This window comes from Falco peregrinus, chromosome 3 (assembly GCF_023634155.1).
Source record: "Falco peregrinus isolate bFalPer1 chromosome 3, bFalPer1.pri, whole genome shotgun sequence".
Taxonomy (NCBI): domain Eukaryota; kingdom Metazoa; phylum Chordata; class Aves; order Falconiformes; family Falconidae; genus Falco; species Falco peregrinus.
Window position 1 is genome coordinate 86,990,038 of NC_073723.1, and position 13,998 is coordinate 87,004,035.

Consider the following 13,998-nt stretch of genomic DNA (forward strand, 5'->3'; position numbering starts at 1 on the left):
TTAAGCTCCTTCGTTCTGTCCCTGCGGAGAAGGGAAGCAGCCGTCATCGCATCTGCCACTTTACTGCGCTCATCTTAAAACTGGATAAATAAATTAGAGATATGATTGTTCAGAGAACAAACTGCAGGCAGCTGTGTGCTGGGGATTATGGATTCGGTGGACCGGTGGACCATACTTCTCTGGTAAAGAAAATAGCAGCCTTAGGAAACTCCTAGGCAGCAGTGTGGCAGCTCCTGTATTATTTAGTGCATTGTTTTTGCAATCTTTGTGCACACGGAAATGCACAGCAAGAGATGTGACTCTTCCTAAGAGATGCCCTTTTTGTTTTTACTCTTAGAGTGCTTATTTTCAGAGTAATGCTGTAGAAAAAAACAGTCTGTTGCATTATTTATATTTTAGTCACATGGTATCTCCACAGACTGAGTATTTAACTTACTATTAAAATAATGACTTTTTCAGAAGCACATTTTATTCATCAGAGGCACCCCTTTAATTAACTTCCACACTTTCATGGGGAGACAAATATTAATAATAATGATAATAACAACAACAGTAACAATAATGATGATGACATATCTTGTTACCATTACGTATTAAAATAAAATGCTGCAGGGAGTGGAGTTTCAGTGCCTCTTTTTTAATGAAGGTCTTAATAGCATTTAATGTAAATTAAATATAATTACTGTCTGATTCCTAAGCCTATCTCTGAGGCTGAAGAATAAGATGTTAATTGTGCTGACAACATGGTGGGAAGTGCCAAGGTCAAGCAGGAGCATGTTGGTTAAAGTGCATTTTGAATGAAGAGGTGAAAGGCAGAACTTTTTATTTTTGTACTCCGCTCCCAGTTACTTTGCAGCAGTTCTGTGCAAAGCTTGTGCACAGTGTAGATTTATTACATAAGACATCTAACAAAATTTACATTAGAATGTAAATGAAGGAGACTTTATTTAACTTTACAAATTGGGAAGGATCAGATGTGTGAGTCTAACAAGCCGTTTTATTTTGGAGATGGGTAATTGCTGGTATGTAAATTCCTGACTGTTTCTGTGGGCAGATAATTTAATGAGGTCTGCAAAATATCTGGACATCAACCCCAGCATCTTGCACTGCATTAAGAGGAATTACTTGTTGAAGCCTCAGTTCTGAAACTGCTGCTTAGGGCATTCATGCACTTGGTGGCAAGATTTTCTTGATTAAAAGATGGGAAATCTGGTTCACTGTGTACTCCTCAAGGTAGGCAATGCGAAAAGATTCAACTCCCAGCTCCCTGTCTTGTGATGACAGTGTGGTATACGTGTCTGTGGTAGATATGACCTCTTCCATCTCAGATTTAAAGCGATATATTTAGTCAGCCGGTACAGTGGGTCCTCGGTTCATAAATAAATAAAATGCCTTTTGATGAATGAATATAGAAATGGTATCTTAATTTAACTGAGGAGACCTGAGAATAGCTACTGGATCCAGTCTTGTCTTCTATGAGATTATTTCTCTTTCCTGTGTGGTGCCAAAGGAGTCCATGCCTTCTGTGTGCTTGTTCAACCCTTAACACACATCTGAATTACTGTTCTGCAGCCAAGAGATGGTATCTTCAAGATACACTAAGTTATCGCTTGTATACCTGGTAGGTACAATGCATAAAATTAAGTGCACTTTTATCCTAGACAGCTTTTCCACCTGAGCTGTGTGCACAGAGGTGTAACCTAAGTGGAAGAAATCTTTGCTGTGGGGGTGAATATCGCAGTTCATGGTGCTTATACCCATCTTCCCTGACTAGGTGGAAATGACAGTTGTTGTATTGCTTGTTGAGTGTACTCAACATAGTGTAAGGTTACAGTTGGTAAAGACTGGTTGGGGGCTGCCCTTGTTCCTCAAAAGAGGTACTGAAAAGGTTGACATAAGTCTTGAAAGAGCTGGTCTTCATCAGTACTGACAGAGAAGCAGGAAGGAGCTGAACAGCCAGGTCGGTCCATGGGTCTTCAGAACAGAGGGGCTGTAAATAAACATTTTAACATTTATTAATCAAGGAACTTCCATTCACTCCAAGTTCTACCCACTCTGAAAAAAAAAACCCAGTACTGGCAAATGAATCTTTTCAATACAACTGTAGCTCAAATGTGTCTTCCAAGGGGGAAAAAAGATCATTTTCTCCTGGTCTTCCTCGTGTCTTTCTGGAGTTTTTGACAGAAGCATTATGGAAAACCACCCCTTTATGACTAAAACCTTGTGAAGAACTCCCTGGGGAAGCTTAGGGTGCAGAAAATTCCCTGTTGGCCTGATAAAGCTGGAGAACTGCTGGGTTGAGCCAATGAATAGCTTTGGGCAGCATTTATGTCTCTTCCCTTTGCTTTGTGTGGTCCCGAAGAGCAAAGCCAGCAACCTGTGCTTGCAAGAAACAATGGTACTGGAACGTAGGGTGTAACGGAGAAGGACAGCCGTGACTGGAGAGGGGACTGGTGTGGCTCCCTGCTGGCTTGTTTCAGTGCTCATAAAGCAGCACTGCACCTTCGTGTTCATGGTGCCTTCCTCAGGTATTATGTCATTAGCAGGTAGACCGTTTCGGTAAGTAGATTTGTCCCACTCAGTTTCTGTCTCTTCAGATTTCTCTTCTGAGTCCGAAGTTTTCCTGGACAAGCCATCAGATATTTCCCCAGTCCCGTCTCTTTTTGCTAGGGAACTCTTCTTTTGACTGTTTTACTTGCAATACCAACCATGTGTGATGGTCTCTCCTGTTTTCATCTTATCACCTCCCCCTGACTACGCAGGCACCCAGCCATTGTCTTTGTGCTGATCGCAGGGAGAATGTTTGGGGCAGCTCCTTGCTAATATTTCCTACAGCCTTCTGGCTGCCCTTGCTGGTCAAGACCCTGGACTCACGTAATCCTACTGTGGCTCCATGTGCTGTGTGTTGTGTTGTCTCAGTTGCTCCGCAGCTTGATAAATTTCTGTGAGTGTCTCATTATGAATTAATTTCAGTTACAATTCCCATCTTCTCTTCTCTTCTGTAGTCACGCAACCCAGCAAGAGACTAATAAAACCATCACGACGAGCACCAAAGCCATCAAGCAGCTGTCTGAGGTTGTCAGAGGCTCATCCAGGGTATGTGTCATTCATGATGCTGTTGGGGAGGAGTGCTGGGTCTTATGGAGGAGGAAATAATGAAATAAAGAAGCGGTAGTGGGTGCTTTAAAGCTGCTGAGCTCCGTGTCTTGTTATAACTTCCTTTCCTGTTACACAATAAGCAAAGCTTGCATTTATAAATGACCAGTGGGGAAAACAGCTGCAGAAACCAGTTCTTCTTCCAAAACTGGATCATGTGGAGTTGGAAATCAAGAGCTCAGCAACAAAGCCTCGACTAGCTCGCACCTGTTTCAGGGTCTCCCTCAGTTTGGGTGAAAGTACTAATTAGGAATAAATTTGCTGCTCTCTATTGGTAATAACTTATTCTTCTGCCTGGTCAATTAATGTAACAGATTTTATTTTTTTTTAACTCTTCTAACAGTGTGCAATTGGAGTAATAAAACCTACAAATTTTGATATGAAGCCTGTAGCTCTCGTCCCTCATATAAAATAAGTAGTTCTGGTGGGTATTGGCTGCTGGTTGGTGTGTCCCTCTTGGGGATCTCGGTACAATTGCAAACTTTCCTCCCATAACATTTCTCACAGCATGAAAAGCTTTCCATTAATTTAGAGGTTTACAGTCAGTCCTTTCCGAACCATTATTCTGTGTATTGCTTTGCATACACACACGGAGAATTTTTTTTCTTTCTTTCTTATTTTCCAGCAGTATTGCAGTGCCAACAAGGTGCACTGTGGGAGTTTCTCTGGCTTCCCTGGAAGCTCCGAGTGCTGCTGGAGCTATTGGAGCCAGGATGTCCAACTGAGCAAATTGATAGTATTTCAGGGGCAGAGATACTGGTGTAAATCAGTGTGATACAAGGCAGGAGACTGTTGTAAAATAGCATGTGGCTATTTTAGGGCTTCCTTTCAAACATACCCCAAAGGACTTAAATAGAGAGGCCTATCTGGAATTCCAGGTTTTTGTAGGATGAGTGCTGACCCATTAGGTCAGCTTTTCAGGGTGGCAATCTTACCTTATTTTGCATACGTAACAAACATAAGGTTTATAGACCTTTGTATGTAGAATGGGAATAACGATACTTGCCCTGTTCTAAAAATCGTTTTAAATCTTTGGATGAAGAGCTGTAAGGCTGGGATACTCTGTGTATGAAAATACTACCATTAAAAATCAAAGATGTTTATCCCATTCTTTTTAAAACTTACTTTTGTATTCTTAAGTGGTTGCCTAAAGTAGCTGAAATTGCTGTAAAATTAATATTTCTGCTTAGTGTCTTAGCATAGATTGGGTTTTGCTTGATACTTGGTTTTTAAGCTGACACCCCACTTCCTTGCAGTTCGTTCTTCTCCATAAATCCCGGAGATGTGAGCTCCTGCACACCTGAAATCTGAGATCAAAGGGGTAGAACAGCTCCCGGAGAATTTCCATTGCCTGACAGTGTTTGGGTTTGGTGACTCCATCTGAGAACGGTGATTTTGCAAAGTATCGAGTAATGACCTCAGGCTAGACTGGGGTCTTATTCTGAGAACACTCCAGACAGAAAGGTGGTGGTGTTTGAGTACATGTTTTGGAAAATTGGAGATTGGTTGGTTTCTGACAACCAGGTGCAAGGCCAGGTGGGAAGAATGTTGTAGTGGCTGATGGAACTGTCAGGTCTGGTAAATCACCCATTGCCATCAAATGAAGTGATGAACTCGGTCATGGTATAAAGGACTTTTTAGAGGAGGATCACCTGGGGTTCTCCAGCAGGTAATCCAAGGCTGGATTCTAGAAAGCAGAAGCAGTATACCATGCTACGACCATTCTGTTCTTTTGATAGCAGTAGGGTATTTATTTGTGTGTGTTGCTCAGTCTTTAAGAACTGGTATCGGAATGAAACCCCCTGCGTGGAGTAAGCAGGGCAGCAGAATGTCCCACAATATATCCCTGCTCCAGAAGGTGTCTGGCTCAGATAGCAGACCACACAGAAGTCATGACTGGAGTGCTATTTTTAATATCAAAAGTGGCCTTTTTTTAATTGCTTTGGCTTGAAAGATCAAAACATCTTGTGCTCCCTTCCCAAAATAAAACCTGATAGCCACCTGGCAGCTCCAGTGAAACTGAGTTTTTTTGAATATTCTTTGTGCCTACTTTGTTTATTTGGTGTCTCCCACCAGGGCTATTTCCTATGGTCCCAGACAGTCTACTATTCAATTTACCTCTACAGACCTGCTAACTAGGCTTCTTTTTATTTTTTCCAAAACAGCAAGAGCGACTTCAGCTGGACAGGCTGAAGAACCAGCTGTCAGATGCCATCCAGAGATACGGAGCTGTGCAGAAGGTGAGGGTCTCTCTTGCTTCCACTCTTCCCTTTGTGAGTTTGGGAATGTGTTAAGTGTGAGCGAGCATGGCTCCCAAGAGTGTGGAGCATCTCCACAGAGCTGCTTATGTGTAGGTTTTTTCTGTCCTTTCTTACTTTATCAGTCAAGCAGTGTATTGTTACATTGGAATATGCACACGCATGTGACTGCAGAACAATTCAGCAGCAATGGAAAAAGAGAAAAAATTGTGCTTTTGCCAGCTGTGTGTCTGGTAGGACTTTCAGTGGTTCCCCTGACTTAGGCATGATGTTATTTTGGGGTGTCCCCACTTTCAGGGGAGAAGAAGTGATTGCACAATGCCCCTGTTTCCAAACATGTCTTGTGGTTTCGACCTGTCACCAAGATCAAGCTGTTTAATAACACAGACAAAACCTGAACTTCAGCTCCTTCATTTGCTTCTTGCTCTTCCACTTTACCCTGGGGAGGCTGTACCGATGAACAGATTATGCTGTAGTGATAATGATTTAAATTTCCCATCTTCAAACTGCCTCTCTCCCCTACCGTAACAAGTATGAACACATATCCTGATTAATGGAAATAAAACCTGGATGAACTCTGGTTCCTTACTTACACTACGTTAGTGAGTTTGACCCATGCCTGCAACACATGGGAGGAATATATTGTAATTATACAGGTGTAATGAAATTTGGCTGGCAACATGCACTTAATAATGTATCTCTATTAGAAACACTCTACCGATTGATTTTCTAACACTTGCTGCCTGTGGTCAAAAAATAAATAATCAAACAGACAAATAAATAAATAACAGTACATAAAATTGCACTTCAGCATCATGCATATTATGTAATAACCGTACATTATCTCTAATGCTATCTCGTATTTTTAATTATTTCTCTGTCCTCTTAAAAAAAACCCCACAAGTGTGGAGTCCTTAAATGAAATTATTTTAACCGGTATTTGAGAACTTGGAAGTAGTCAGGGTAAAGGGCTCCACCCCCATATACACTCACCTTTTCAATGCCTTTTTTTGTTTTACATTCATGAGTACAATCCATCTGAAATGTATGTGTAGGTTTGATTTGTTTTCTTAAAAAAATCATCAATTCAGAAGTGCCAAAATTAGCCACTGCAGTCTGTGAATGCCCAGTTGCGTCAGGAAACCAATCTGAGTGGTAAATTGCTACTTATCCACGTCCTAGCTGTCGTTTCTTAAATGCGTGTTTCAGTTTTGATAACCTTGTCATTTTGGAAGCTTTGAAGACTTTTTAATTCCTGCAAGACCAAACTTTCCAATACGGTTATAGTCCCTTTCTTTTTCTAAATAATAAGAGTTTTCTCTATGTCCTTTTCTTTGCAAAGGGGAAGAAATAGCTTCATATGATTCCTTCCGTAAATACTTGGATTCTGTTTTCTCAGCCTTCTTTCCCTCTTTTTTTTTTTTTTTTTTTAAATTTTTTACAGAAAATAGCAGACAAATCCAAAGCTTTGCTTCCTACTGGGCAGAGAAGTATCAAGCAGGTAAGTTCATGTGTGTCTGTGTTTGACAGTAAGGACATTGCTTAAAAAGGGCTCTTTTCTAACCCCACTAATGATGCTAAAGGGCATGGTGCTCCCCCACTATCTACATTGAAGCCAGTGAGGTGGTTTTGAAATAGAGATGTATGCCATCTTTGCTGGTGGAAGATACAGGACCCAGGGAAATGAGACATGTGTAAGACCTGTTTGATTATTCTCTGCTTTTCTGTTCTCATGAAGCTGGGTTTTTTTTGATGGGAGTCTTGTCTGCTCGGAAATATATCGAAGAGCAGTCCTGTATCCCCTTCCCCGGGAGCTGGGCTTGTAAGCTAAGTGAAATGACACTCCAAGTGCAATTTCTTAGAAGGAAGTGAGAGGAGATTTGATTAAACCTTTGTCATCCATTTTAAAAGGGATCATATTGTCTGCATTCTTTGGATACATTACACTGAGGTTAGCTATTCTATGCAAATAGAGCCTTTTTTTCCTTTTTACCCATAGTAGGAACTCTGTCAATGAATAAATACTGTGTGTAAACACAGTATATACATTATAGTCTTGTGCATATATTTAGTTTCATATGTACATGCATGTGTATGTATATTTAAAATATAATTAAATGTATGTGTGCCCATGCACATATGTGAGATGGTTAAGACCGTAAAGATGTATGTGTGTGTGTGTGTATACACATATGTGTGTAGTCTTTCACAAATAGTAATGCAAAACACTATATATGTAATATGTGTGTGTGTGTAACAAATCTCCACAGATTTCAATGGCAGGTTTGCTGCCAGGAGATCAGTTAGCTGTGGTACACATCCAGCAGAGATTAGCTTGGCCCTTCAAGTCCTACACATTAAAAAGCTTTTTAGATATTTGCAGCTGACATCATGCCACCACACCGTGGAACTCTATGTCTAATTTCAGTGATTATTTCTGGTATTCTTGATCTTCTTGTCTTTGTTTTTAAGGGGCAGTCAGTAGATTTTCTGCTTTTCTAATGAATCTTCATTCCTTACCTTGTTGTGCCACCTGATTTTCGATATCCTCCTTAATGTGTGTGTAAAAAATAGTTGTTCCTTGTAACGTTAATCCTTCTCTGTAAAAAGGGTGGAATGACACCACCAAAGGGCAAGTCAGTGGACCAACGTTTTAGCATTAGCTAGGTTTCAAGCAATCACAATTCTGCATCGGACCTTCCTGTCCCTTAGTTGGCGTCAGGTGGTAGTGCTAATGAAGCTAAAGCTGTGTGTGCCAAAAGGCTGGTGAATTCCTTTACCTTTATTGAGAGCTCCCACCACCACCTTTGGAGCCGTGGTGGACAGATGTTGCTTTTCAGCTATGCATTTCTAGAAGTGTTACAGCTTATTTTTGTCCACCAGCTCATGATCTGTGTTAAACGTGGGTATTGTGCATGGTCACAAATTGCTTATTCTTGAATGGTGGTCAGATCCTCCAGATCTCAAACATTTATTGGTTTTGATAGTTGAGCTCAGAGATAAGGGGGGTTATTTTGTGTGAATTAGCTATGATTTGTTTTCGTGCCGTCTATATTACCTCACTTCTTATGCTTTTAACCAACTTAGTTAGACTGCTATTGATGGAGTGGATTTAAAAAGTGGGAACAACTCTGGTGTTGCCTGGACTCCAGCGTGGTTGCATGGCCGTGACTTTTCCATATGATGTGGGACCCTTCCGGCCATTAACCACTGTGAATAGGATGAAGAGGACTAATTATTGCATAGCTGTTTTGCATCCCTACACCTAGAGTAAGCCTAGATGCAATCAGCTTTTGTAGGATATTGGCAATGGTCGAAGACTCCAAAAATAACCTTCTCTGAACATCAGCAGAGTTTTAATAGGGAGGAAAAACAAAGGTGTTGGACAAAAATACTCAAATCTTGGAGATAAGTAATGCTGGGGTTAGAAGTAAGGGGAGGCTGGAGGAGGAACGAGTCAGAGACAAACCCCTTTACTTTCCAACAGGTAAGAATCCAACCATTAGGAGAGTGTAGCCCATAACGATTTGGTGTGGGTCAGGCAGCATCAGCACAAATTGTGTTAAACTGCCGCTGCAGATTGTTTATCCGTGTTCTCACTTGCATGTGAATGCTGATGGTTGACTTCAATGCATTATGAAAAAGAAGAAGGTTGTAGTATGTTCTTGGTGAGATGCTTCTGACTTCAGAAATAGGCTTGATCATGCCCAAAAGCACATATTTTTCATGCAGTGACGCTTGCGCTGGGGGACACATGAGATTTCATGCAAACTGCTTGAAAAGGATGAAAGTTAATTCACATCTGTTTCAACTTCCCTATACATTTGCAGCTTCACACATCTTCATTTCTTCCTCCTTGAAGTACAAGAGAAAAATTAATATAAAGCCTGCTGAAGGGAATGCAGTGGTGTGAATGTTTTTTACTTATTCTTTTTACTTATTTATTTCCAGCGGCAGATTGGTGAGGACATGCAGAATTATAGTTCCCACAGGAACTGTAAGCTGACCACTATGCACATATTAATGCATTAATGTTAACACCCAATACAGTAATGCAAAATACTACATATGTTTGGGGAACCTGATTTATGGGTCTTTTGAACTGCATAGTCAACTTCTTGACTTGCTGCAGATCCAGTCTTCATTTGAATACTGTTTGCCTGCAGGGGTTTGGCTTATTTTATTTATACTTTAATTTATTACAGCAAATTATAAGAGGTTTGACAAATGCTAGTTTTTTGTAAGCATGTCCTTATAGTTCTTTTCCATTGGTGAGTGGGAAAGGTAAGAGGTTTGGTAACACAAACTCCAATAACTTCCCTTTAGGGAGTAATTGATTCCCTAGACCCACATGAAAGGTAAGAATTGGAAAGTGAAGCTTTGGGGAAATTATTCTCCTGTCCGTTGCGGTTTGTTGTAAATACTCTTTAATTGAGTTTATTTGTTCGTAAAAGCAAAATAGAGGCATTGATCCAGAATTCCTTGAAGCCTGAAGTTATATAAATTCTTAATCAAATATGTGTTTGTAGAAATGTATTTGTGTGTAAACAAATCAATATAGTTCTATAGGTGTGTTACTGCATACATTAAAAGACACAGAATTTTACCATGCGAAATAATCATTGTTGAATGTGAGCTGTGGCAACTACTTAGAAAAGCAAACAAACAAAAAAGCCCTTTTCCTTGAATCTCTGAAAGCAATTTTAAATATTCACCCGGTGGCCAAAATAAGACCTCAGAAGTCTCGTTAAGGGAGTGCACAGGGGAATTCTGGAAAGCAGCTTTCATTTATGAGAACTGCCGCTGCAGCGTACTGCAGAGACAGCAATGTGTTAGGTGATATGGTCGCCCCCGGCTTCTGATCCTGTATGGGGCATGTGCCTCAAATCCCTCCTTCTTCCCCTGCACTGTTCCTCCTTCCAGACAGAGACTCCAGTGTCAGAGAGGGATTATTTCAGGTGTCCCCCACAGCAGTGGTGCAGAGCCTGGGACAGTGTGGTCAGTGGTAGGGGAGGTTGGACAGCTGGGTAGACCTGTCCTCTTGGGCCAAGCCCATCCCAAAGTACAACAGTTGGATATAATAAAATATGATAATGTTTTAATAGCACAGAATAGATTATCCATAATGTTAAAATAATAAACGATAGCCTGCAGAAGATCCACAAAATAACAATAATCCCTCTGAGCATGGAAGATGAAAAGAACCCTTCTTTTTAATTCTTCTTAATTATTCTGCATCTTCTGCTTCCCATAGAAAGAATACGTTATTGTGCCCATGATTGAGTAAGTTCAAGTAATACTAAACCCATCAGCAGACTAGGCTGGCAAGCTGAGGGCTCCTGGGGATCCATCCCTGGCACTGCCTAGCAGGGACAGACTAGTTTCTACATCCTTAATGGCATCTGTGACGTGTCTTTGGGCCACCTCCATCTTACCTGTATCCTCACTGACCACACTTAGCCATCTATCTTCTTGTCCAGTGAGGAGGCAAGTGGGCTTTCTCACCATGTAGACACTGTGGGTGGTTCCCCAAAGGAAGTGGGAGACGCACAGCTCTGTTTTAGCTGAGGAATGAGTTTTAAACTAAAATGACACCAAAAATCTGAAAAAACTCTTTTTTTTTTTTTTTTTTTAAGAGGAAACTTTCCTGGCAATTTTTAGAAATTAAAATTACAGTAATTGTCATAGTGTAATGGCACCCCTCTTCATTTCCTGCTGCTCATGGGGAGAGGGAAGGATAATTACTGCTCTGGAACATGACAGTTGCCAAAAGAGATGCCTTTGTTTCTTATTCTGTAAGCCTACTTGACCCATCTCTCGAAGGTCAGTAAATTATGTTTCTTAGGAGCACAAAGATGGGTAATAAACCTCTATTTGCATATACAAGCTTTTTTTTTCCTGACTGCATCAATTTATTCGTGCTTTAAATGGACTTCCTCCTCACAGGAAGCATAATTTCTCTCTTTCTTCCTGTGTTTATGAAGTTGTTCTTTTTATGTGATTAGAGTAAAATTCTCATTTTGGGGCAGCAAGATCCAATTCTTGTCTTTATGGGAGAATAATTTTTTGGCAATAATATCTGCATAAACTGCATATATGTATGTGTGTGTGTGTAATGACTCTAGTTATTTGGGCTTCTATTTTTACAGGGTCCTTATCATGGTAGATGCTGTATAAGCACAGCTATTAGATTGTGCCACCCTGAGGATCTTGCAGGCTAAGCAAACACCAACAGGCTGTTTTGAACGATAATTAACGATGAGGTTTAATGCAGTAGGTGCTTTCTGTGTTGGAAGCCCAAAGCTCAGTTTGAAACTGGCTTTAACGTTTGGGAGAGGTTGTAGTGTGTATTTTTCTGAAATGCAAAATTGACTTTCTCACAATCAAAATACAGCTTTTGCCCCGACAAATGGAGCTTTTTATTTATGCATTTATCTTATTGACTCTAACATCTTATCTGAGAACTCATCCCAGTTCCTAATGTTCCAGTCTGGCTGGTATATCTTAGGGAATCAAGCCTTAGCTTTGGCGATAACGTATCTTGCATGTGTGGTAGTAATTGCTATGTCTTTTCAAGGTCATTTGGTATGCAACTACTTCTGTAAAAAGTGTTATTTCAATAATTTCAATTTTGGTTTTAATGACTGTGCATCCATTAAAAGCCATATTCTAATGAACCCACTCCTCTGTTCTTAAAGCTGTCAATATGGAGCATTTAAATCACACAGCTATTTTTTCTTGACTTTGTTTAAGTGTGGGCTTTTGTTTGTTTTGTGGGCTTTTCTAAAGCAGTCATTAAAGCAGTTTTCCGAAGACAATTTTCTTTTTTTTTTAACTTTCTCCTTTTTTTTCCTCCTTTTTTTTTTTTTTAAATTTTATTCCCCACCCCCCACCCCGCTTGTTTGTCGATAGGGAAATAGATTCTGATACAAGGATTTAATAAGTGGATGGAAATAGATAAATAGATTCGTATCTAGTGTTCTTTCTGTATCTTTCCCTATATTCCCAAGGGAGGTAGAATCAGTTCTGAATGGCCCAAAGTACTGTCCTTGCACTGCTTCCAGTGGGTTGGAAGGGGGAGGTCTTTTCTGCTCAGCATGCCCACAATCCTGAAAAAAAATGCCAGTGGGATTTATAGGTACAGTACTTCACTAACTAACCATTAAATTCCCTTTCTGCTATGTCAGGGATGCAGTACTTTGCAGCTGTAAGAGTTAAGATGAAGAATATTCCATCCTTACGGGCAATAAAACTTGCACCACAGCCCTTGGGAAAATGCCTGTGCTGCTTGTGGCTGCGCGCAGGTTTTATGGGGCAATGGGAATGCTCAGGATTTCAGTGTTGCATGCAAAAACGTGTAAGAAAACCTTCGAGTCTTACTATATCTTTAAAGGAGGTAATTTGCAAAGGATAGGGGCATGAGCTTCCAATGGCTTGTAGCCATGTATTCTACAAAAGGAGAAAAATAAGAAAATACCAGATCTATCTAAAGAACAAATCTGTATAACCAGGGTTTGGGGGAACTTGCCATTTCCAAAATTGCCCAAACAACTTGAGTGTTGTGGATTTTCCTTAGCAATCCCCTATCAAATGCCTGTCATGAGATAAGCCTGCCTTGCTTACCTGTGTCTGCTGATGTAGCTAGATAGAACAACTGCCTGTATCAGCACCCAAGGAAAGGATTTTGTGTTCATTAGCTGTGTTTTCTGGTTAGTTGAGGGGGTTTTGTTTGTTTCTTTCTTTGTGGGTTTTTATTTTTCTATTTTTTCTATTTTGTTTGAGTAAGAAAGAACTGGTTTTTTGTTGGTTTTGTTTCGCTGTTTTTTGTTGTTCTTTTTTGAATGTGGGCAGAAGATGAAAGCAAGGGAAGGGTTTCTTTTGTATGATGCCTCCTCCACAGCAGCTTGCTGGCTTCACATGCTGTGCTGATGCCACTCTCCTCTACCCCAGCTCTGAGTCACCCCCAGAGCCGTCTCACAAACCAGAGATGTTGTTTTGTCTGGATAGAGCCAGTTTCACCAGCCAGCTATGCAAGCACTTGTTTTTAGGCTCCCAAATCCTGGGGCCACTTTCTCATCCCACAACGGTGAGGACCCTGCTGGGAAGGCTGTGTGTGGGAAATGGTGATGCTGGGGTTGCAGGGGGGTGTTTGGGGTCTCGGGATGAAACGTTGGCATGAATGTGCCTTGTTCATAGGAGAGAGCGCTTTCACAGAGAGCAAATCTATATTGTGCCCGGAGGCTCGGATAGATAACGTAACATTGTTGGTACCCACGTTATTATTCTTCCATAGCCAGCAGCAACTCTGCAAATATTTTTCCCCATTGCTTGTGGTAGCTGCCTGGGTAGCTGAAGGCTCATTTTTTCTCTCAGCAGCTAAATTTGACCGATACTGCAAATACACATGTCTTCATGCCAAATCAGGGTCATTCATGGAGGGGATCACTGTGCCTGTAAAGATGGGAAAAGCCTTTCTCACCTGTTGCATTAGCTCTGGCCATGATGCCAAGGGGTGCTGGCTCCTGAGTGCTCAGGAGTACTGCTTTTTGCACCATGAAAAAAGTGATGTGGGAAGCGCATCGCT

At 40.8% G+C, this 13,998-nt stretch overlaps 1 protein-coding gene across 7 annotated transcripts in view; it reads left to right on the plus strand.

The window, feature by feature from the left end:
* The window catches only part of TSNARE1 (t-SNARE domain containing 1), a 509,528-nt gene that overhangs the window by 230,047 nt on the left and 265,483 nt on the right, over positions 1-13,998 (plus strand). For all 7 annotated transcript variants that reach the window (XM_055799973.1, XM_055799972.1, XM_055799978.1 and 4 more), the window contains 3 exons: positions 3,006-3,096; positions 5,322-5,396; positions 6,859-6,915. In XM_055799973.1, the coding sequence (XP_055655948.1) occupies positions 3,006-3,096; positions 5,322-5,396; positions 6,859-6,915 (223 nt within the window). The remainder of the gene's footprint in view (positions 1-3,005; positions 3,097-5,321; positions 5,397-6,858; positions 6,916-13,998) is intronic.